The 23645-nt window shown below is 33.2% G+C and overlaps 3 protein-coding genes across 6 annotated transcripts; all 3 read right to left on the reverse strand.

Annotated features, from left to right (window-relative positions):
- Positions 1-118: 118 nt before the first annotated feature.
- On the reverse strand, positions 119-7195 carry LOC111699150 (WD repeat-containing protein 13). The gene is made up of 13 exons (XM_023469741.1): positions 6359-7195; positions 5225-5606; positions 4921-4991; positions 4618-4734; positions 4448-4508; positions 3881-4048; positions 3637-3821; positions 3001-3053; positions 2741-2856; positions 2351-2467; positions 1767-1897; positions 1331-1454; positions 119-684 (listed from the first exon to the last, which is right to left on the reverse strand). The coding sequence occupies exons 1-13, from the start codon at positions 6460-6462 to the stop codon at positions 586-588; spliced, it is 1728 nt and encodes a 575-aa protein (XP_023325509.1). The 5' UTR covers positions 6463-7195; the 3' UTR covers positions 119-585.
- A 1451-nt stretch (positions 7196-8646) lies between these two features.
- On the reverse strand, positions 8647-13033 carry LOC111699154 (ADP-ribosylation factor 6). Its single transcript, XM_023469748.1, has 7 exons — positions 12741-13033; positions 12052-12179; positions 11442-11533; positions 10492-10598; positions 10005-10065; positions 9536-9624; positions 8647-9160 (listed from the first exon to the last, which is right to left on the reverse strand). The coding sequence occupies exons 1-6, from the start codon at positions 12796-12798 to the stop codon at positions 9543-9545; spliced, it is 528 nt and encodes a 175-aa protein (XP_023325516.1). The 5' UTR covers positions 12799-13033; the 3' UTR covers positions 8647-9160; positions 9536-9542.
- A 1223-nt stretch (positions 13034-14256) lies between these two features.
- On the reverse strand, positions 14257-23471 carry LOC111699153 (GTPase HRas). Of its 4 annotated transcripts, none has more exons than XR_002764695.1 (8): positions 22956-23163; positions 22721-22899; positions 22205-22359; positions 20602-20705; positions 19856-19969; positions 19313-19406; positions 15777-16185; positions 14257-15627 (listed from the first exon to the last, which is right to left on the reverse strand). XR_002764695.1 is itself a non-coding variant. In XM_023469745.1 (8 exons), the coding sequence occupies exons 3-8, from the start codon at positions 22749-22751 to the stop codon at positions 16117-16119; spliced, it is 567 nt and encodes a 188-aa protein (XP_023325513.1). In that variant the 5' UTR covers positions 22752-22899; positions 22956-23063; positions 23440-23471; the 3' UTR covers positions 14257-16116. The 4 variants fall into 4 exon arrangements, 2 of the variants coding, with proteins under 2 accessions (XP_023325513.1, XP_023325514.1); XR_002764694.1 differs by having other exon boundaries at positions 15761-16185; XM_023469745.1 differs by adding an exon at positions 23440-23471 and having other exon boundaries at positions 14257-16185; positions 22956-23063.
- Positions 23472-23645: the final 174 nt, after the last annotated feature.

A 23645-nucleotide genomic window follows, 5' to 3' on the forward strand; every position in this document is an offset into this window, starting at 1 on the left:
ATTAATTTCTATTTTTATTTATCATTTATTTTTTTCATATTTTAAAAGCTAGTGAGATAACAGTTCATTACACTATCAGCCATCACCTTATTTCATTTAACATTTTTATCCAATAAATATCACATATCTGTAAACTGTGTATAGATTAGGTAAATACTGTTGTTTTATCTTTTAATAAATATATTATAAAAACTTTGTATTGTCTAAATATGGGAGAATCGAGGGGTTTTCCGTACATTAAAAATAGTGTTTTCTGTAAGTTATAGCTAAATATTGTGCTATTTAGTTGTAATTTCAATTCAATTTAAAGGAGGCATGGGGGATTCACAACTGTACCCCTCAAAACCGTATCTGATCAATTATGTGGAAGATATCGTAGTGTTTCTAGCTTGGGAAGTGTTGTAGTTCGGACAATTTCCTCATTTTTTTTTGAGAATAAAAATCCACAAATCACTTTAAAAAGAAACCACAATTGAAAATGATCAGGTTTTTAACGAGAAGATGGTGGATGCTTGATCGAACATAGCTTTTCAGGGCACAGTTGTGAATCGAACATGGTACTTAATAAACACTATATATAATAGTCTACCGCTTCCAAACAATGATTAGTCCGCTCTGGTCAGATGTTGCAAGAAAGCTCTCATCAGAGTTGAAACTAACCGCTAACACAGGACAGGAATGCGCCTGAAAAAAAGTAAAAATCTGAAATTAAATTTTTTGTTTGAAAAAAGCACTTGCTTCACCTCGGTCTCTCTAAAAGAATTGAGTCGCTGATTTTCTAATACCTATATTTTTGCCACCTGATATTTTGGATTTTTTCATCTAACAGAATTCATAGTTTGAAATATCTAATGTCTACGGCATTTGATTACAAAGATATAGAGATTAGAAAATCATAGTTTGTGACAAAGACTTACCTTTAACTAGTAATCCCTGACTTATTGCAAACTTTCAGAATCGAGTAATATTCATCATATTGTAAACGTTTTAATATTAATTAGGTGGGGATAATACCCAAAACCGCAAATAGCTAATCTCCACCTAATGCTATAATTGCATAAATATAGTGAACAATATAAAAATAGTTTCAGATTTTTTGCCTGTAACAATATAACTTGTATGTGTATTTTTAGCAATAAACTATATCTTATCTTACTCAAGGGGAGATCTCAAAAATAAGGACCAAGGTCTTTCTTGGTATATCAAAATTTGCTACTGTGGATATCGAGTTTAGGTGCTGTAAATAAGCCCCATTTCACACATAAGTCCCTCGACCTCTGATTTGATAGACAATATTAAAAACAAGGAGGTCAAGGTTTGAGCTTGTTACCTGTAGTTTGTTTATGCAAGCTCTATCCTGTTTGTTGAGCTGGAAGAAATAAACAGCTCCGTCCTCGGAGGCTGAAACTACACAATCTCCCGTCCTCCCGGCAATCAGAGGACAGAATACAGACCAGGAAAAAATGTGAGATAAGGACAGAAATGTATTAAAAGTCCAATCAATTTTCATTCGGATCCTAGATCGGTCCTCCAAACAATGTAGGGCTATATTTTTCAGAATACCCCCTGATAATTTGTTAAAGTTTGAAAAATAATTTTGAATTTGTTACTTTTTTGTTCCTGTATATTTTTGTTCTGAAATATTCCCGACTTCGATCTTTTGGACAGGATTTGGGCAATTTTTATGAATAAATGAAGGACTAAATTCCAATTTAACAATTACTAACAAAATATAATAAAAAAAATATTATATTGATAAACTCTACCTGATATTAAGGTTGGAGTGGTTGGTGTTGTATTTTCTATAAATCTGGAGAGATCCCATGTTATCCTGAACCTGGTAGATCAGGAGTAGGTTCGTACTCTGGTTTACTAGCAGCATAGTTCTACCAGTACTCTAGATATATATATTACACATGATTCTCTGTGACTGCATGGAAGATATTAATATACACGTGATTCTACCTGTGACCGTCTAGAAGATATACACGTGGCTCTACCTATGACCGTCTAGAAGATAAACACGTGGTTCTACCTGAGACCGTCTAGAAGATATACAGGTGGCTCTACCTATGACCGTCTAGAAGATAAACACGTGGTTCTACCTGTGACCGTCTAGAAGATAAACACGTGATTCTACCTGTGACCGTCTAGAAAATATACACGTGGCTCTACCTATGACCGTCTAGAAGATATACACGTGGTTCTACCTGAGACCGTCTAGAAGATAAACACGTGGTTATACCTGTGACCGTCTAGAAGATAAACCCGTGATTCTACCTGTGACCGTCTAGAAGATAAACACGTGGTTCTACCTGTGACCGTCTAGAAGATATACACGTGGTTCTACCTGTGACCGTCTAGAAGATAAACACGTGATTCTACCGGTTGACCGGTCAGCAGACTCTCCAGGTTCTGATATTCCATCATCAATTATTCTGTGCCGATGCCCTTTCAACAGTTTACCCTGCAAACAACAAATATTTATAATTCAGTCGGAATAAATCTATTAAGTTAAAATTCATTAATAAAAAAAAATAAAAATAAAACATTCCCATGGTTCTAACAAGTTCCCCAAACAAAATTATATTCAAATCGGTCAAAGAGTGAGTTCTTGAGTTGTAGATAGAAAATACAAACAAATAGAGATTTCTTTGTCTGAATGTTGCCCCCCCCCCCCCGCCGCTGTAGGTTACCCCGCCTGCTGTAGGTTTCCCCCCCCCAGCTGTATTTAACCCACCTGCTGTAGGTTGACCCTGAAAGCTATGATAGTTCCTCTATCTGATCCTGCCCAGACTAAACTCTCCTGGGAATCCGCTGCCAGACTCAGAGCAGACCCAGGAATAAAACTTGAACCTGGAAAATACGCATAAATAAATTTTCATCAAGCCAAAAAGTAATCATCTCAAATCCTATTTGAAAAACAACGTTCTATTAACTGTCATACAAAATGAAAAATGTAAAAATTGTTTTTCAAATCCTTTTATTCATCTTACTAACCTGAGACAGGACATATTCCGGTAGATATATTGATCAGTTGTACAGCACCTCCGCTATTAATGCCAAATTTATCCAATCCGTTTCAAAACCACATAAACCGATGCTTTAAAAAACAGTTTTAAATAAACTAAGATAGAAATTTAGGCTATTTTCTTGACTTAAAGGAATATCGTATAAAAATGATGATTTTTTATTCGGACCATATAGCCAACTTTTTATTCAAATTTTTAGTGGTTTCTTCAAAACAAAAAGGTTACTCAATATCTGAAATGGAAACCCAATGTGGAAGTGGTGGAAGTCCCAAACTGATATCAGGGTGCAGTGCTATGCACCGTGCAGCTGCAACCCATGAGATTTGAAAAGCATAAACCTGGGTTAAACCTCGGATAAACTCGGCTTTAGTGTCCTTTTATGCCCAAGTAAATTCAAGAAAAGAATCGAGAGTAGCTATGGGTTTTTACGATTATGAGCGACTTGAACTTTGTAAACAGTGGATCGTAAATTATTTTACAAAACTGATATATTTCATATTTTGAATCACAGAATTTTCAGCGGAAGCATTATACCGGAGACGAGAACCGGGCATATAAAATATATATCTATAAAGTTGAAAAAATACGACTGGATATTTCATCCCTAGATCCGCAGACAACAAGATTATTATTTCCAGGAAGGAACTTGCAGGCTAGAAGCGGGCTCCTGGAGACAGAAACCCGTCTCAGGAGTTCTCCAGTGCTCAGGTTCCACAGATACAAGGATCCGTCCTGACACGAGCTAACCAGCAGTTGATTACTCGTAGAGATATCAAAATCCGTTACACCCTTCAAGTTAAGTAATAATAAACATTAGTTTTAAATGGAAATTATTTTTGAATAAAAACCTGGGCATGTCCAGTTAGTGTATGTGAGACGCACGGTGGGTTTTCGTCAAGTTTGTAAACTGAGATATTGCCATCTAGTGATGCAGATATCAGTTGAGAGTTCTCGTTGTGTGCAAACATTAGATGGGTCACAGGAGCACGATGAATATCCGACACATGATGCAGACCCTAGAAGAAGAACCCCATTGAACACAAAATATGTATTATTTTTTTTCAAAATAAATTATCTTAAAATAAAGGAATAAACTTAGATTTTCAGGTTTCCAAGCTTGGAACAAAAACTTAATTCTAGTTGCTGAAATATCTTCAGGGGTGTATATTTTCAATAATTCCCCCTTCCCTGTACTGCACTGTAGATAGGAATATATTTTGATGCTCAAGAAAAAAAAATAATTAACACCATTTATTTCCCCCCTAAAATTGAGCGAAAAAAACCCGAGAAAGTTCTTGAAAAAACACCACTGAGAAATATCTCTTGAACTTGAGACTATAATTTAATTCTTAATATAAATAAACAGAAAAAAAAGAAAAAATGGGGTTCTGCATGGTGATGTATTAGGACACTACCTGGAAATCATACTCTTCCGTCAAATGATTGATTGGAAGAACTAAAGACATGGATACTCTTCTACATCAACAAATTAATATTCTTATTCACGAAATCTGACAAACTGAAATCATTGAAATAATGTTTAGAAAATTGATTAACTTGATTATTTGTTTATTAAAAAATGTTCCTTGGTTTATATCTAGGATTCCTTGACTCTCCAACAGAGAGAGAAAATGTAGAACTCTGGTTTGATTTCATATCCAGGGTGTCAAGAACCTTGATCTTCCTTTTCAGCAATAGAGCTCTGAAATATTGAAACATATCGGGATTAGGATCGGGATCAGAATCAGGATCAGGATCAGGATCAGGATCAGGATCAGGATCAGGATCAGGATCAGGATCAGGATCAGGATCAGGATCAGGATCAGGATCAGGATCAGGATCAGGTCTAAACAAAGACCAAGACCAAGACCAAGACCAAGGAAAGTACCTGAGTTGAAGGTATCCTATAGACCTCCTTGTACACTCAGGTTCAGGTACACTAGTGCAGCATTCACAGTTCTTGTTAGAAAAGTATTTTAACAAACCAGGGGTTCAGGATTGCTTCACGTGTCCATATGCGTCAGGGGTTGACATAATGGGAACTTATGGAAGGGTTGGTTCAAAAGGGATAATGGGGTTTTGACTTTTAAACTTTAAAGGTGTTCCTCCAAGGTAATTCAAGGGTTGGGAGGGATTCGAGAAAAAAAGATTTAAAGATTAGCGAGATTATGTTTTAGCTTTAAAATCCTTTCCTTGAGAACATTTTCAAGGTCATCTTTTTCCGTCCAGGTTTGATCTACCGTCTCAGTTAGGGTGATTTCTCCTGTAGTATTTCCTCTTAATTCTTCTTCTTCAAGATTAACTCCTTCAGTATTCTCCATCCTACTTTGATCATTTTCCTTCATCTTCTCCTTCATATCTTGCTCATCCACCTCGTCTGAACTAGTTCTTCCTCCGCCAAAACATTCGTCTTTGGTTTCCTTCTCTGTTTGGAAACCCTTGATTTTCTCCTGTTTTTTCTCAGGTTGGAAATCCTCGCTATTATCCTGTTTCTTCTTGCTGTTTAAACCTGCCAGAAGCTGCATTCTTCTTGTTATATAGATCTGTCTGAAGTGTGGGTCCGTAATTCTAAACCTAGATAATTTTCTAATATTTGATCACTTCTAAAACTGGATATTATTATACTAATTGATTAATTCTAAACATTGAATACAACCTATAAAATTGATCTATTCTAAACATTGATAATATTCTACTAATTGATCAATTTTAATCATAGATAATATTCAACTAATTGATCAATTCTGAACCTAGATACTTATCTACTATTGGATCAACTCTAAACCTAGATACTTTTCTACAGCTTGATCGATTCTGAACCTAGATTCTACTAATTGATCAATTCAATCAATTGGAATTATCATGCACAATCAGAACTTTGACTCAAGTCACTCAAGGTACAGGGGCATACATTTTCTACAGAAATTCCCCCCCCCCATTTTCAAAAAACTTTTTGTACCCCTCTATAAGGCAGATTTGAGCAAAGTCCAACACATTTCAGGGTTTTTTTAAAGTAGAATTTACGAAATTTACGATTTAAAGGAAGGTTGAGTAAACTTGCCAGCTAAGATACAATTCATAATGTCCCATCTTCCCCAAGGTGTGGGATTTATAAATAACAAGGCCGGGAATAACACTATCCCAAGAGTCCCAATTGCATTGGCAAAACAATCCTATTAAGCTAGCTGTAGCCAAAACAAAAGCTGATTTATAAGACATTCTAGGACCACAGAATCGAAAGAATTACCAAAATTGGACTCTTTAATACTGAATAACTCATAGAGCTAAACATAACCAAGACATGGTTTAAATCAAACTCCGGGTACCTAGTCAGTTTAGTATCAACTGCTAAAATCTTCTGGTTGTAATCCGTCTGTAGATCAGAACTGATCTTCTCATCCATCCATTCGGAACTTCCATCTTTTATCATCTGAAAAATTTCAGGGTTTTCCCAAGATTTCTACTAGTCCAACTTTTCTTCGGAAAACTTTAGTTAAAGTTATCGTGTTGTGGTATACGCTATTTTGAGAAAAATGAAGCAAAATAGAAAAATAACATTGCAGAAACAGATATCTAATATTTGTTCTGAGAATGACTTAATTAATCCAATCATCATACATAAAGGAAGTGTGCTTTCAAGTGATTCCAATGCCCGATAAAGATAATGTGGGAAATTGTATAATTCTGAGAATTTATTTATGCTTTCCTGCAGTAGAAGAAACCACAATAGAAAATAATCAGTTTTCAAATTATAAATATTGATATTTATTCATACATTAACAGACAGAGCTTTTAAGGGTACAGGCGTGGATCGGGAATGGACATCTTTCCATGGATGGTTACTTAAAATAACGTGTACATTCCCTTCGATACATTTTCATCCAAATCGCGCGTCACTTCCCGCAAACTCTAATTTTCTTATTCCAAATAACGATGTGACGTGATGGGGTAAAAAGATTTTTCAAAACGTAGACTGATCTTGTAGAATTCATAGTTTGAATTATCAAATTACATCAGGTTGCAAAAATATCAAGATCAGAAAATTAGAGAATGAGGTAATTAATCAGTGATATTGAGTTAAAAATCTTGAAGCTTGTCATAATAATATAATAATTTCTTCTTTCTAAATAAAGGATAAAATTATACCAAGCCCTGAACCAGACCTAGAAACAAATAGTACAAATTTCCATTTACCGATGTAAACTGTAAATTCAAATCTAAAAAAAATGTTAAGGCATTAAATATGTGTTTAATATAAAAAACATGCACAATGGTCACAGTTTTTATTGCAACTTTATTTTATGGAACGATTTACAGATTAGATTATTACATAATTATGGCAATTACAGAGATCCCTCAAATACATCCGGTGGAATAAGTTGCTAATAGAAAACAAAACAATTCTTAAACTTGAAAATGAAAAAAATAAGAGGTTGCAACTTGCAAGATGGCGTTAAGTTATATCCTTTTTCCCTACAAATAATTCGCAAATATTTTCTTTCTTTTCCCTTTATCACTTCTAATTTCCTTTAAAATTAACCGAGTTAGTTTTAGAAAAATAAACCTCTGCTTAAAAAACCGGGGAGTGATCTTTGTGAATTTTCGAACAAGCTAAATAATTAATTAATAATAATTAATTACTTAAATCTATCTTTAATATTTCTGGAATGTAAATTATGCAACGAGTTCGAAAATATTAAGATTAAATATTGAGACGGATTTTTTTTTAGCCTTTTAAAAGACTGTGGTCAGCTCGAAAAAAGTTAATATTTTAAAAATTTGTTAATTCAATTCTATTTCTTTTATAATACTGCTCACTGCTCAGTGCAAGTTATTACAAGCGAGTTAAACAATAGCTTTTTTTTTAACTGCGTTATATGCGCTAAGCGGGTAATGTGCTACACAAAACAGAGATTTTTTCACTTAAAATTGCAATTATTTGGTGGATTTATTATCTCTAATAAATTATTATAGTAAAAACCGAAGATATAGAGTCAAGAGGGACCTTTGTAGTGTGAGCTGAGATAATGAATAAGTTGCATAATATAAAAAATGTTCAAATAAAAACAATTCATCCTCTAACATTTTAAACAGAGCTCCGAGAGATAATTAGTTTTTTTTACAATAATTCAATTTCTAGCGGATACCAAGATATATTCATTTATGGAATGAATCCAAACAGAGATGAAATTTAAAGAATTTAAGCCGCGGTTTAAATCCACCAAAACCCGGTTTAAATTAAGCGCCGACTTAAATCTTGAAACATTTGATACAATTTTAAGTAAAACCAACCATATTTAAACCGCGGCTTAAATTTAAACCGCCGCTCAAATTCTTTGAATTCGGCCACCGGATAATTAAATAATGTTGCGAGCCTTAATAAAAAAATGTTCATGATAAGATATTATTATTCATCTTGGTAAAATTAAATATTTAAATAAGTCCTAAAATGTTTCTCTCCAAAGAAAGTTGCATGATTTAAATTTAAAATCTTGAGCCCCGGAATTATTAAACTGAGTTCACAGCAACTGAGTTAACAAAACACAGAAACCATACAAAAACTTTGTACAACGTATTATTAACAAAGAAACTACTGGGTGGCGCTAAATAATACTTTGTAACACTGGAAGACGTAATATCTATAAAATTAAAATAAATATAAATGTGAGAGGATGTAAACCTAATATCACCGTTGTATTATTGTTCATGATGCTGGAGCTGGAAGGATTAATCGACAACCAGAGCGGGATGGTTCTCCGGAGGAACCAGCAAACCAATCACAGAGGTTCACAACCCTTATCCTTGTCTACAGCTCTAGACTTTAACAACAAGGTTGGAGACTGGAAATGCAACACTCGATCACTGCCGAAATCAATTAATAAATCAATTGTTTGAGAAATATGAATGAATCAAGGTTGGGAGAATACTGTTGTCAGGATTGAATAATGTAAAACTATTAAAGCTCTTTGTTCTCCTGAATCATGTTTATTGTTTATCTCATCAACCTGTATATTTACTAAAAATAACTATTCACTAGGAGAAGGAGGTGTAGTAGACTCCAGTTTTTAATCAATAAATGTTTGTTTTGAATCTTAAGTTTTATGCTTCCTTTCTCTAAACCTCGACACCTGAAAGAATTCTATTAAACTTTTTGTCATTCTCATTTCTAATTTTTATTAACTTTTACTCATTATAAAATAGTGGGGGGAAAATAAATAATATTTTTTTAAAATCTTTATCGTGTATTATTTTCTAAGGTGGGTAAAAAATTTTGAAATTAAGGACATCCGCGAAATTTTTCTTTGCCATTCCTTAAAAAATGCAGGCTGCATATATATCGACAAAAAGCTAAGATTGTAGAACGAAAATGTGGCGCAACGCACCCATTAAGCCTAGTTATTTAGATTTTCCTCGTTTTTCTTATACTAAGTACAATTTAAGAAAAAAGGAAAACATGAAAAGTTTGATTTATTGATTGTAAAACCTAATTACTCAGTACTCACCAAGGACTCAAGATTTATGATTTGTTGTGAGCCAAGTTAATCCTTCGTATAAACCATCACCAGTTGTTGCACAAGCAGGCTGTACATACCTAAACAGTATTTGTACAAGAGGCTGTACATCATTAAACAGTATAATGTACAATCGAATCAGAAGGAAACCATAAAACTTTATATTTAGGATTGTAAGATTTTTTTTCTGAAAAAGAAATTCAAAACTAGCGAAACTTTAATCTTTGCAACCTGGTGAGTGGTGGAATATACAGTTAAACTTTCAAACTTTGGCACTTAAACCTTGTAGAATTCATATTTTGAAATAACAAAGGTCCAAGTTCACATCAGGTTGAAAAGATGTAAGGGTTATAGAAGATTTTAGATATCAGCTCCTTTGTTTAAATTTTTACCCATAATTGATGTTGACAAACGATTTCCAATGTAAATAAACGTATGTTGAAATATGTGGTGTACTGACCAGTTTCTATCACGAATACGCGTTAATCCAAGTTTCTCCTGAATTTCATGCGGCTTCATTGCTGAAATAAATATCAATAAAAATTCTGAAATTCCAGTCCTATAGGATCCATTTAATTTTGATGCGGATCCGGATCCTGGATTCGCACTGAAAAAAATGGATCCGGATCCAGGTTATTTCTTTAAAATTTACTGCATTTTTTAAACAAAGTAGAATTTACAAATTTGTTGTCTAAATCAGGAAATTTTTATATTCTTTCTATTTCAATGGTTCAAATTTGGGGTTTAAAAGTAAGTTTCTTTATTTTGCATATTTTGTTATATTTTGCGGATCCGGATCCAGGAAGTGCAAATCTGGATCCTAAGCACTGTTAAATTCTTGTCAGCACGAAAAAATATCTTCGCAAAATTGTCTGTCAGCATATTAAAAAGAACGAGAAATTTTTACTCAAAAAATGAAATATTAATTTAACTTATTTTGATCGAACCTTCTGGTAAATCTTGCTTGTTTGCAAATATAAGAATAATGGCATCTCTCATCTCACGATCATTGATAATTCTGTGCAGTTCTTGTCGAGCTTCATCTATACGATCCCTAGATAAAAATATAATCATAATTAAAAATTCTTTAAAAATCCCTCCCCCTCTTCAAAAATTATTTTTTCTTAGAGAGAGAGAGAGAGAGAGAGATAATCATGAAATAAAATTCTGAACACAATACAAACAATTCACTGATTGTAAATCAGGATTATTTAAAATATACTAAATAAAAGTAGAGAGAAAATCGTTTATTATATTTGAGGTGTTAGAAAATGTCCTGGAAGATAACAAAACATAACATTAATTCCTGAAATAAAATTAAAAGAGAAAGTTAGTAACTTATGACAAGGATTCCTGACGAAAAAAAGAAACTGACAAAAAGCATGGAGAAATAAATCTAGGAGGAGGGAAAATATGCAAGAATTCAAAACATTTGGCTTCTTGGATTAAGGCATAGGTATAAGATACTTTAGAGGTACACAACCAGTCCTATTACCTTGCAAATATTAAATTATCTTTGCTTCAAACAAAACTAGCAGAAAAAAACATGTTTTTTAAATAACGACATTTTATTATCATTGGGGAGGCAAAATTTGAAATTCAAAAACATTTTAAAAAACCGATACTGAAAACGAATCCACCCAAAAGTACGATTTTGAACGTCGACTTTGCGCTCAAACTCAGGATTTACAGATCTTTAAAAAGTTTTATATGTCTCAAATGAATCTTAAAGAATTTGTCCACAACACTGCAATACCCAGTTCAACTACCTTACATAGCCGGTCTGTCCCTTTAAACAATCTAAGAAATAGGGGAAGAGCAAGGGTAAAAAAATCAAAGTAAGACAAACTATGCACAGGGTTGAAATAAGGAACTCAAGGTATTGTTTTCTATTTACCTATCCGCACAGTCTACAACGAATATAAGTCCCTGAGTTCCAGTATAATAATGTCTCCAAAGAGGTCGGATCTTGTCTTGCCCGCCAACATCCTTAGGGGAGAATATAACCATTAGAATCAAATTTAAAGGAACTGTAGACGAAATTTGACGTGGTCCTTTTCAAGAGCGACATGTCTGATTCATGACGGAACCCTTTAAACCTCTATCTCAGTAACTATTAGGTAGGTATCGTCGATTAAATGCTGAATCCTAATATTTTTTCTTCTTCATTGTAATTGAAGCATAAATTCACTTAAATAGAGAAACTACAATTGAAGATAATTAGTTTTTAAATAAAACTACAAAGATATCTCTATTATTCTTGATCAGAAAAAGGTTTAAAGGGAACCGAACAAGCCACTTATAATGACTGTACTTTGTAAATACACGAAACTCTCCATTTATAGAGTGGCTGGTCCGATTCATTGTTGATTTCTGAAAACTTATTCTTTTTCTCCTTTTACATTTTCTCTTTAAATGGTGGGTCACCTTTAAATTTCACTGAATAGTCCCTTGAAACAGAAAGTAATTTAAGCTAAATACAGAAAAAACAAAATTACATTTCTTACCCAAACATTAAATTTCACATTCTTGTATGTTACAGTCTCGACATTGAAGCCTACAGTAGGTATTGTGTTGACCGACTGTCCTAGCTTGAGTTTATATAATATTGTGGTTTTCCCGGCAGCATCGAGACCTGGAAGATACAAGTTCATCGTTTATAAAAAAACAAAGTTATTGTCAGAATTTGTGTCGTTTCAACACCATATCTTCAAATTATTTGACAAAATTTCGCAGATGTTGGAAGAAAAATGTTGAAATAGAAGTTTTGAAAAAAGTTTTTCCACGAGCGGCTATTAACTCAAAGTAATTTATTAATGATATTTTACAAACAGCAAATTCTTACGATTAATTTCAACTTAACGGATAAAGTAAGAAGGTTTTTGACAATACAATCACTAAAGTTAAAATATTTTCAATGATTATAATAAAATTTATTTATCTTAAAAGGCCCCATTTTAAATTTTCACTTTCCGTAATAGTGCGGGAGCTTTTTGTGATGCAAGGGTAAAAAAAAACTTTAAAAACTCAAAATGCCCTGATAAGTAAAATGTGGTATATTAATTAACTTGCTTTTCTTAGTATAGAAATATCAAAACAGTGTCCAAAATGTCATGGTGCAGATAGGTAATTGTCAATAGAAGAATAAACTTTAAGATCCTTTAAAAAAAACAATAAATGATGAACATGTTCATTCCTAGCATCAGTATCCTCATCTCCTTGTTTCCAAACACCTTAGAAAGAATTTTACCCATCCTGACTTCTGATCAAATTCAATTGATCAAATCACTAATACTCGATCAATCACTCAACAGCTACACGAATCACAAACAAGTGAACATTCTTGGTTTAGTGATTCAAGATCCTAAGAATGATCTTGAATGAGAAAGCTTGAAATGTTTTTGCATTCTGATTTGATCAGAGAGATCACTATAATCTAATATTGAGGTTCTCTTTTACATATTTTAATAATCTGAAAAATAGATAAATTTGTGTGCGAATTGATTTTAAAACGCCCATCACAGATTGCAAACTTATAGTAACTCCCTCTCACGTTAACAATGCAATTTTATCTTTTGCGTAGATTTTCTTACATCACAGGATATTGTTTAAATCGTTACTATTAGTTATTTACAGAAAATATAACAGAACAAATTGCGATATTTACAGAAATGTTTGTAGAGAAATTTGTGTAGAATTAATTGTGAATTCGAGCGTTCTGGTTGTAAAACCGGTTTCAGAGTTGACACTAAACCCTCCCTGAACTAGGAACATATCTACAGCCATTAATGCTAGGATGGGGGGGGGGGAGTCCCAATATTTTTAAGCTTAAATTTAAATCTGCTACCCTACATCTTCGAAATCATACAAGCTCTAATTATACAGTACAATAGAATTGGCAAAACGAGCTTTTTTCTACTAACAATTCAGTACGCATCTTCAGAGCTCAATCCAGTACCCGAAATACATTCAGTACATGTCTTCTGATAACAATTCAGTACACATCTTCAGAGCTCAATCCAGTACAAGTCTGCTTTAGTACATGCCTTCATTTCAGTAAACGTCTTCTAAGATCAACTCAGTACATGTCTTCTGATAACAATTCAGTACATGTCTTCTGATATGAATTCAGTACAAGTCCTCTGTGATCAATTCAGTACATGTCTTCTGATACGAATTCAGTACAAGACCTCTGTGAACTATTCAGTACATGTCTTCTGATATGAATTCAGTACAAGTCCTCTGTGATCAATTCAGTACATGTCTTCTAATATGAATTCAGTACAAGTCCTCTGTGATCAATTCAGTAATTATCTTCAGATATCTGTCCAGCGCATCTTTATCGTTGATTTCATAGCTGAACAAGAAAGCAAGTTCATTTAGTAATGTATTTATTTTCTGTAAATATTTTTATATAAATTTTGCAACGTTTGACATTTTGTAAATAAAGGAATTTATGAGTGTAAATTTAGATTGTTAGCATCGAACTGTTTTATAATCAAATACAATCAAATTAAGTTCTTTGAAACAGGGTGCTTATTTTCTTCTCATAAAAAGCAATTTAATAGTTTTAAATCACAGGTCATGTGTCCAATAAATTCAAGCCCCCGTTTAACGAACTTTATATTTGTCAAAATTGTCTCATCCTTCTGTACTTGATAGATAGGGAGTACGCCAGTACGTGAATAAGCTGGATGAAAAATAAGTCCGCATAATTTGACAATTTGTTGTAAATATGAACATTAGCAATCAAGTACATAATCAGAAATTACAATTTTACAGACAAAAATTGGGAAAATTTGTAAAATATTTGGCAAAATTGTTGGCAAAATTTTTGCAACCGATTTGAATCTACAAAATTTCCCTACAGAACATCTAATACTAAAAAAGTCATGTACTAATGCTGTAAATAAGTTAGCTACAGTATAATCTATGTCTTCTACTATCTATGGAGTAGAAATTTGAGCTTTAAAAAAGAATACTCGAGATACTCCTGAATTTGTTACAAGATGTCAGCAATTTACAAGAAGGTGTAAGAATAACCAAGATAAATCATATTTACAGCTGAAACTGTAACAGCAGAAAATCACAACAGGAATCTTTTTCAAGCGAGAAATAATCGTCACTCCCTTCTTGTAAAAAGTTGATCCCTTCCATTGAAAATAGATTTTAATAATTTAATTTGACAACTCAGTTTACAAACTGTTAGTAAAAAGATTATTGGGAGATAGTTACGATTGGAATTCGCGTAAATATATTCTGTAAATTGTATAAAAAAGGTTAAATTAGAAAAATAAAGTTGAAAAATTTGTCATACGTTATGTTGAATAATATGGTTACAAAGAACTAAGAGGTTGTTTTTGTGCACACATTTTCAAAATAATCTTACAATTGTAAATCCAAAAAAATATAGAAAGAGAGAACAGCGTGTCACTTGGAAGCCAGAGTAAGTAAAATAAATATTTTGATTTTTAATTGGTTAAACAAAGGATAGGATAGTTCTGCAAAAAAATTAAATTTCAGACCAGAATAAGCTACAAGAGAAATGATTTAGATTTGAAACCCAGTACACCAGTTAAATTGGTTTTAGTATCGTTAACTATTCTCGGATATGTACACTGTACAGTATAGTGTACAATGTACGTGCGTGTTAATTATTAATTAAACAAAAACAATTGTTGACGTTGTTCAATTTTTACTATTAATAGTAATTTCAAGGAAGAATAAATCTATCCTTGAGTCAGGTGTGCGCTAAAAAGGTTTTTTTTAAATTCTAATGACGTTAACAGTTAAAACTCCTGTACTACCGTCAAAGTGAACACCGTTTTTAAATTAAAGAAAATGATGGTCAGCTTAAAAACAACCGTGATCATTTATAACTAATCTAACAATACATTTTAACGACCCGGTAAGAATAAACAGTATCTAAATATGTTTTAAAATAGTGATTCAGTCAAATTTTAATGTTAGAACCATTATTTTCTTTCAATATTTTGAAAAAAGGCAATATTTCTCCAGTAGTTGAAACAATAACAACAAAGTAAACGATTCATCAACGTAAAACTCGTAAAACTAGCCACTTTCTGCAATTTCAAATGACCTTTCAGTTAAAGAGCAACATCTCCAACTGACGACACTGCCCATGTAACCAGAGTAATAACTAGTAATGGGTACCGTTGTGAATCGGACATGAAAACTCTTTTTAAAGAGGGTCACTAGAAATTGTGTTAACAGTCTCTTTGAATAGTAACAAATTGCGGGATTTAGCGCATTTTTATAATGAAGTTTAGCATGCCTAGAACAGAGGGTTTGGGTTCCTTGCAAAGTTGGTTTCGTAGGTTTAGTACTCTAGGTTAGAAAGCCTATGTACTATCAAGGCCAGAGTAGATTTTAGATTATAGTTAGGTCAAGTTCATGAGTCCAAATTGGAAGGATTAATTCTTATTTGAGAAGATAAGATAAGGGCCAAAGGTTTAGTACTTCCGGTGATTAGGTTTAGTAATCCGTTTCAGCAGGTTTATCGTCAGGTTTAAAAGTTTAGTACTCCTTGGGTGAGGTTTAATCCACTAAGATTAGAGAATTATACACTTTGAACAGCACTCAGGACGAGGAGGCTTCTTGCTCTTCACGGATCTCTCTTTCTAAAATATTTAAAATATAAATTAAATTTTCCTAAAAATTATTATATCTATTTATGTCATTGTAATGGTTATTTGTAAGTGCGAAAAAGTTTTTGCCGAGATTTTTATTTTTTCTAGTTTGTTTAAGATCAAAATGAAAATACTTCTATTTTGATCGAATCGAACTAGACAAATTTAAAGTCGCAGCAAAAACTTTTTCGCACGCATTTTACCCATTTAAATAAATTATATAGTTTTATTTAGTTTTACTCAAATTATTTAAAAGCAGGTCGAAAAGTTACTTAATCACCCTACAATGAGACAAATTAGGAATGAAATTTGATATTTTAATAGCAGGGTGAAAAGGTTACTTTTTCGCCCTGTTGTAGGGCGATAAAGTCACTTCACCCTACAACGGGAAATATTAATTGTGATAAATTCCATCAAAATTTAATAAAGAATTAGGTTAGGCTAAATATGACCATGATTTGTTAAATTCATTATATTACATTTTTGTTCCCTGTTAAATGTTTATTATTATTAGAAATGTTAGTTTTTTATAGTTTATTTTATTAAGATTTCTATAAAAAAGATCAACAAATTATTTGCTTTTTTAAGTTACTTGAATATAAATTTTAATTCTTCTGGGGTTTCATGAAAGTGTGGATTGGAAAATCGTTATAAAATGAATCTCATGTGTAATATATGAGAATTTTGCTATAATCAAATAACCTTCTCGTTGATAAACAAATTATCTTTAAACATAGGGGGAGGGGGGGGGGAACATAGTTTCTGGGGAAATTTTTTTTTAAGGGGGGGAGGTGGAGAGAGAAAATATACATATAATGGTAATAAACATATTATTAATACATGCTACGTGCACAGATAAAACCCCTCCTGAGTCCGGAGCAATATATTCCGTTTCAATACTCCCAGAGTAAAATTTTGTGTCTTAAATCAGTGACTGTACAAGGCCGACTATCTTCCCGTAGATGGTTAAACCTAAACTTTGCCTGATTTAGGGAGAACAACCTAATTTAAAAGTTTCTCCCTTGGATATCGAGATTAGTTGCTAAGCTAAATCCCAAGTTATATTCTCAGTTCGGCACTAATAATAATTCTCCAGTTCTGACGCACTAACTACTATCTTGTATCATTTAAATACGTCATATTGATATAACACATTTCTATTACATGCAAATTCAGATTCTTTGCATAGCGTACAGCCCTGTAACTGGTTAGTTTAGCTAATTTATAAATGAATTTTAGTATATGTACTGCCGAAGCAAATACAATTAGTACTGCAAACACGGTTAGAGGTTTCGCAATAAGAGATAAAGAACCTTTGGTTTACTGTATGCAACATTTCTTTTTCTTTCTTGTAACTTTTTTGCCCTTCTCTCTCTAAAATTATTTAATAATAAAAAGCAAAAACACAGTAATCATTTTATTATATACGGCTCTATAATTTGCAAACAAAAATTTTAGAAGTAATCTTTTCAATTTTTTTAAAGGACATTTTTGACTGTAAATTACCAATTCTAGAAACCTTTTAAAAACTTGTTTAATACTTTAAAAAGCCGACGATAAAAACTGTTGTCAATTTGTTGAATTCAAAATGTTTAATCCATGAAATAGTAAAATGACTAAGTAAATCGCTATTTATTGATCTTTTTATTGCAGGGAGGCAATATGAGAGGAAATAAATATATAGAATATTTAACTGTCTAGGCTTCCCAAGACCGCAAGCATCTCGTGCACAGCGAGGAATTTTTTATTACCCATGGGAAGTCAAGGCAATGTAATATTCCCTTCTATATTTATTTCATCCCTTTTGCGTCACGTGAAACGGGATTTGGACAAATTTTAAATCCCTGAATTGGATTCCTGAAACCAGGGTTGCAATGTTCCGTTAAATCCCTAGTTTTCTTTTTTCTCCAAAAAAAAATTTCCATTAAAAATGGGTTTCCTTACGGAGAGCGAAACAGAGAGAGGTTTTAAGTTCAGACACTTAATAAATATAAAACCTCAAGACTGATAAAAACGGAAAAAAAGGAGACTATCTAGAAGCCGAATATTCTACAGTGGTACACACAAAATTTTGAGATCGGCAGCATCTATATATAAATTTGGCTTGTTTGTTTGTTTGTTTGTTTGTTTGTTTGTTTGTTTGTATACAATAAACGTCAAAACGGCTGAACCGATCGGGCCCAAATTTTTTGTGGGACATCTACGGACCCCAGGGAAGGTTTATGAATGATCAAAATTTCAAATATTTGTCTCCATCAAAATTCGATCTTAATTAAATTTTTGAAAATTTTGAAAATCCACGAATTTTTTTTGTGAAAATCCGCGAATTAATTTTGTTTTGTTTTACGATGTACACAAAGAGAACATGTTCACAATTAATTTAGAAGATGGGCGCGAAAAATATGCGCTTTTGATTGCTACTAATCTTACTTCTATCCGTTGAGTCTATAAGGAGAAAGTTGTTAAAACGACTTATACCGAAGAACGTAGCGTCCATACAAATTCAGAAAGTTGTATTATACAACTCGGATCGTAAAGAAATAAATTCAATTCCAAACAAATCATTCAGATATTTCAAACAACAGTCATCGATAATTTTTCAACGCAATAGTTTAAAATTGAAATTTCATAATATTTTTTATATTTTTTATGATCTGACAATTACTTTTGAAAATATTTATTCCTGTTTCGAGGATTTTTGATGATGAAGACGACATTTTTATATTTTCCGGTAATGTTCGAAAGTCCAGCGCCAGCGAAATATTGTTTATAAACAAAAACAATCAAAATATTACAAAATATTAAGTATATACGAATACGACGAAAACTAATCGATGACTATTGGTTGTAAGATCTGAATGATTTGTTTGGAATTAAATTGATTACTTTACATACTTCAACATGAGACGTTTTTTTAGCAATTATCTACTTATAGACGCAACAGATAGAAGTAAGATTAGTAGCGATCAAAAGCGCTTATTTTTCGCCGAAAGCCGGTACCCCCTTTCATTTGTCGCGAACACTTCCTTTAAAGGTCCGTCTTCCTTTTCCTTTTGTTATATTCCACTGTATATTTCAGAGAAAAGGAAAGATGGAAGAAAAAGAGTAAAACACTTACATCCTTCCTGATCTCACGAACCAGACTGTAGAATGCATCGTCTACACCCATCCTCGTCTTAGCAGAGGTTTCTACCAGAGGAACTCCATAGTTTCTAAATAAATAATATTGCAACATCCCTAACCTGCTGTACTACCTTGCAAGTGCAACATCTCTAGCCTGCTATTTATCTTTATCTTGCAACATCTCTAGCCTGCTATTTATCTTTATCTTGCAACATCTCTAGCCTGCTATATATCTTTATTTTGCAACATCTCTAGTCTGCTTACCTTGCAACACCCATAGCCTGCTTACCTTGCAACATCCCTAGCCTGCTTACCTTGCAATATCCCTAGCCTTCTTACCTTGCAACATCCCTACCCTGCTTACCTTGCAACATCCCTAGCCTGCTTACCTTGCAACATCCCTACCCTGCTTACCTTGCAACATCTCTAGCCTGCTTACCTTGCAACATCCCTAGCCTGCTTACCTTGCAACATCCCTAGCCTGCTTACCTAGCAACATCCTAGCCTGCTTACCTTGCAACATCCCTACCCTGCTTACCTTGCAACATCCCTAGCCTGCTGCATGTCAAGGCTCCTGGTTGGAAGATCACACTTGTTCCCAACTAGAACCATTGGAACCTCTTCAGCATCCTTTACTCTCTTAATCTGCTCCCTTTAGATAATATTTTAGTATTATTAGATACATCTCTGTACACTCACTCTTGACAGATTTGACTAAAACTTGTTTCGGGGAACTCGATAGATCCACGGGAATATTCTTTTCTTGGTCTAAAAGTTCTATGAAACGTTGTCAGATATTTATGTAATACAAAATTAAAGTTTCTTTATTTTTAAGTAATAAGGTGAACAAGTCCTAATTTATAATATATTTTATATTTCATAATTCATAATTCATAATTCATCACGGATCACGTATCACTTATCACTTATCACTTATCACTTATCACTTATCACTTATCACTAATCACTAATCACTAATCACTAATCATTTTATAATTTATAGTTAATACTAAATTAAATTACGTTTTAAAATTCCATGTCTTTTAGTAGATTGTCTTAATCATTTTGTAGTAATCTTATCGAGTAATCTGAAACCAGTAAACAAGTTTTTACATCACTTCAATGTTAATGTTCAGTTTAAAAAATTTAAATATTTTTTAATCTACTTTTTGTTTATACGCATTAAATCTATTAATTTTATGACACGTATAAATGTTTCCAAGTAAAAATTTTTGAAGACATAATATAAGTGGGTTTCTGTAGATCTTTTGTGATTGCTAATACCTGTACGCATTTATCTCTTCAAACGACGTAGCATTGTTAACAGCAAACACAATAAGAAATCCTTCTCCTGTACGCATATATTGGTCCCGCATTGCACTGTACTCCTGAAAGAATGTAAAAATGCTTTAAATTTTTATCTTCCTAAAAGTTGATTTACCTTCTGCTTGAAAATCAGAAATTTATTTTATCAAATAAAACCCCTTCCATTTTGTTTTAACAAAAATTGGGAAATAAATAAATTAAAAAGGTTGGTTTAAGTTGGCAGTTCAACTAGTTCTCTAAATTCATAAATTTCCTTTCCAACTTCAGTAAAATGATTTTGTTTGTGAAGTTAGAGCAAATTGAATTAGATTAAACCATTCATCTCTGACTTGTAACTACAATTTGTATGAAATGTAATTGTTAATAATTCAAAATCACCAGCCCTGAACCTCAAGGGTCCAAAACCACCCGAGGATGAAATTAGTAAATGTGGGGAACTAGTTAAACTTGGTGGGAGTAGGTTTCTCGTGTTCAACTACTTCTCACCAGTCATAAATCGAACCTCTGTACTAGGCTATTTTCTTCAAGTACCTTCAAGGTACTACACACTATATACTTTTAATCGTGAAAATAAACAATCTTGCAATTCTTTCCACTTTTGAGCATAACACCAATCAAGCCAAATCTTATTGTTCCTATAACTCCTACACAATACTTCTCTTCCTACTGACTCGTTGTCCTTTATTCCCTACACTTTATCTCTTGTCCTTTATCTCCTCCACTATACAAACACATCTTGTCCTGCTGGATTATTGTCATAAATCCCTTACATTCTACATCTTCTCATATACCTTAAACAATAAACCCTCTTGCACTGCTGTATTCTTTTCCTATACCTCGAACACAGTGACTATTGTCCTACTGTATCCTTGTCCCATACCTCCAACACTTTACTTCTTGTCACTTCTCTCCTACACTAAACCTTTTGTCCTGCTGAATCATTGTCTTAGACCCCTACACTATACCTCTTGTCCTTTAACTCCTCCACTATACAATTACATCTTGTCCTACTGTATTATTGTACTAAATCCCTTACACTATACCTCTTGTCTAATACCTCCTACAATACACCTCTTGCACTACTGTATCCTATTCTTATACCTGGAACACTGTGCCTTTTGCCCTTCTGTATCCTTGTCTTACACCTCTTACACCTTACCTTTTGTTTTAACCCTCCTCTCTAATACCTCGTCCTAACCCAGCTACACTATACCTCTTGTCCTAACCCTCCTGCACTATACCTCTTGTCCTAACCCTCCTGCACTATACTTCTTGTCCTAACCCTCCTGCACTATACCTCTTGTCCTAAACCTCCTGCACTATACCTCTTGTCCTAAACTTCCTCCCTCATACCTCGCCCTAACCCTCCTGCACTATACCTCTTGTCCTAACCCTCCTGCACTATACCTCTTGTCCTAACTCTCCTGCACTATACCTCTTGTCCTAACCCTCCTGCAATAACCCTCCTTCACTATACCTTTTGTCCTAAACCTCCTGCACTATACCTTTAGTCCGAAACCTCCTGCACTATACCTTTTGTCCTAAACCTCCTGCACTATACCTCTTGTCCTGCTGTATCCAGGATATCGAGCAAGCATGTCTCTCCGTCTATAACAACTTGTTTTCTGTAGCTGTCCTCTATAGTTGGATCGTATTCAGGAACGAAATGGTTCTGAATCAGCTGAATGGTTAGTGCTGATTTCCCCACACCTCCAGCTAAATATATTCAAGTTTATACGGGTTAATTAACTAACAAAACAAATCTGCAAGATTTTAATTAACGTCATTTAACGTATGTGCTACATATAGGATTGATACGTTTTCGGGGGTGTGTTTTACTAGAACCCCCCTCCCCCCTCCCAGGAGATATTAAAATTTTCATAACATATAGTAGTTTATAAAGTATCAGAGTGCATATGAAGTCTAATTCTCTTTTTTTTTCTTAAAAATCTGTAGATATAAAATACGTAATTATAATGCAGTTTATATAGAACAATAATAAAAAATATCTCCCTCATTTATAGTTAAATTGAAATTCAATATATTTTTCACCCTTAGCCCCCTCCGTCCGCCTTACCTCCGACAACGACGAGTTTGTACTCCGTCATCCCGGTGGCCGTATGGCAGTAGCAACAGGTCTCGGAGTTCTCCACAACTCTGTCGGAGCACTCCACCTCTCTTCTTGATCTCTCCACCCTTCCTGTATCTTACAACCACCTCGCACGATAAAAACTCTTGATGTTCTCTACTCAGATTCTAGAAATTATAAATTTACAATCATTTCATATATAAAAATAAAATGCTTTGTGTACCTAATGATTTAGTAGATGTTTACAGTGTTGTTATCAGTTTTAAGCGTCTTAGTTTGATCTGCTAGATGCCGTGTATTCTTGTAAATTTTTTACTTTATTAAATTCAGCCTGAAACAAGAGAAATGTTTAATATGATGAAATAGAGGAAAAATCTTCCAGTTCAAAAAGATAATAGATGAACCCAAAACTTTCTTTTCCTCGAGTACTTCCTTTATGGGTCGGATATCTGACTAATGATACATAGCGGCAAACATCCGTCATTTAGTTCGGAACAAAGGTGCGGACAAACAGTCCTTATCATTCAATAAAGTAAGACGACATTTGTGCCATTTGGATATGAACACCGAACACACTTTTTATAGGAATTTTATACACTTTTCCTAGGTCGGATGTATACAACTATGGTAGAAAAAATTTAGTTTTATACTTGGAAATTAGATCGCTGTTACATATACTCATAAAGTTTTACAATTATACGATATACCTCTAATCCATATCACCGATCAGAATAATCCTTGTCCATTGTTTTACTGAAATAATATCAACATAAGATTTTGCTATACTTAGTCAAACAAAGAAAATATGGTGCATAAATACAAATTCATTGAAAATAATATTGGTGAAAATATACATATTAAATTAGACACGATTTACAATTTTGTTTCATTAGAGAAATGATTTATAAATCAG

Source organism: Eurytemora carolleeae, unplaced genomic scaffold, assembly GCF_000591075.1.
Source record: "Eurytemora carolleeae unplaced genomic scaffold, Eaff_2.0 scaffold37, whole genome shotgun sequence".
NCBI lineage: Eukaryota > Metazoa > Arthropoda > Copepoda > Calanoida > Temoridae > Eurytemora > Eurytemora carolleeae.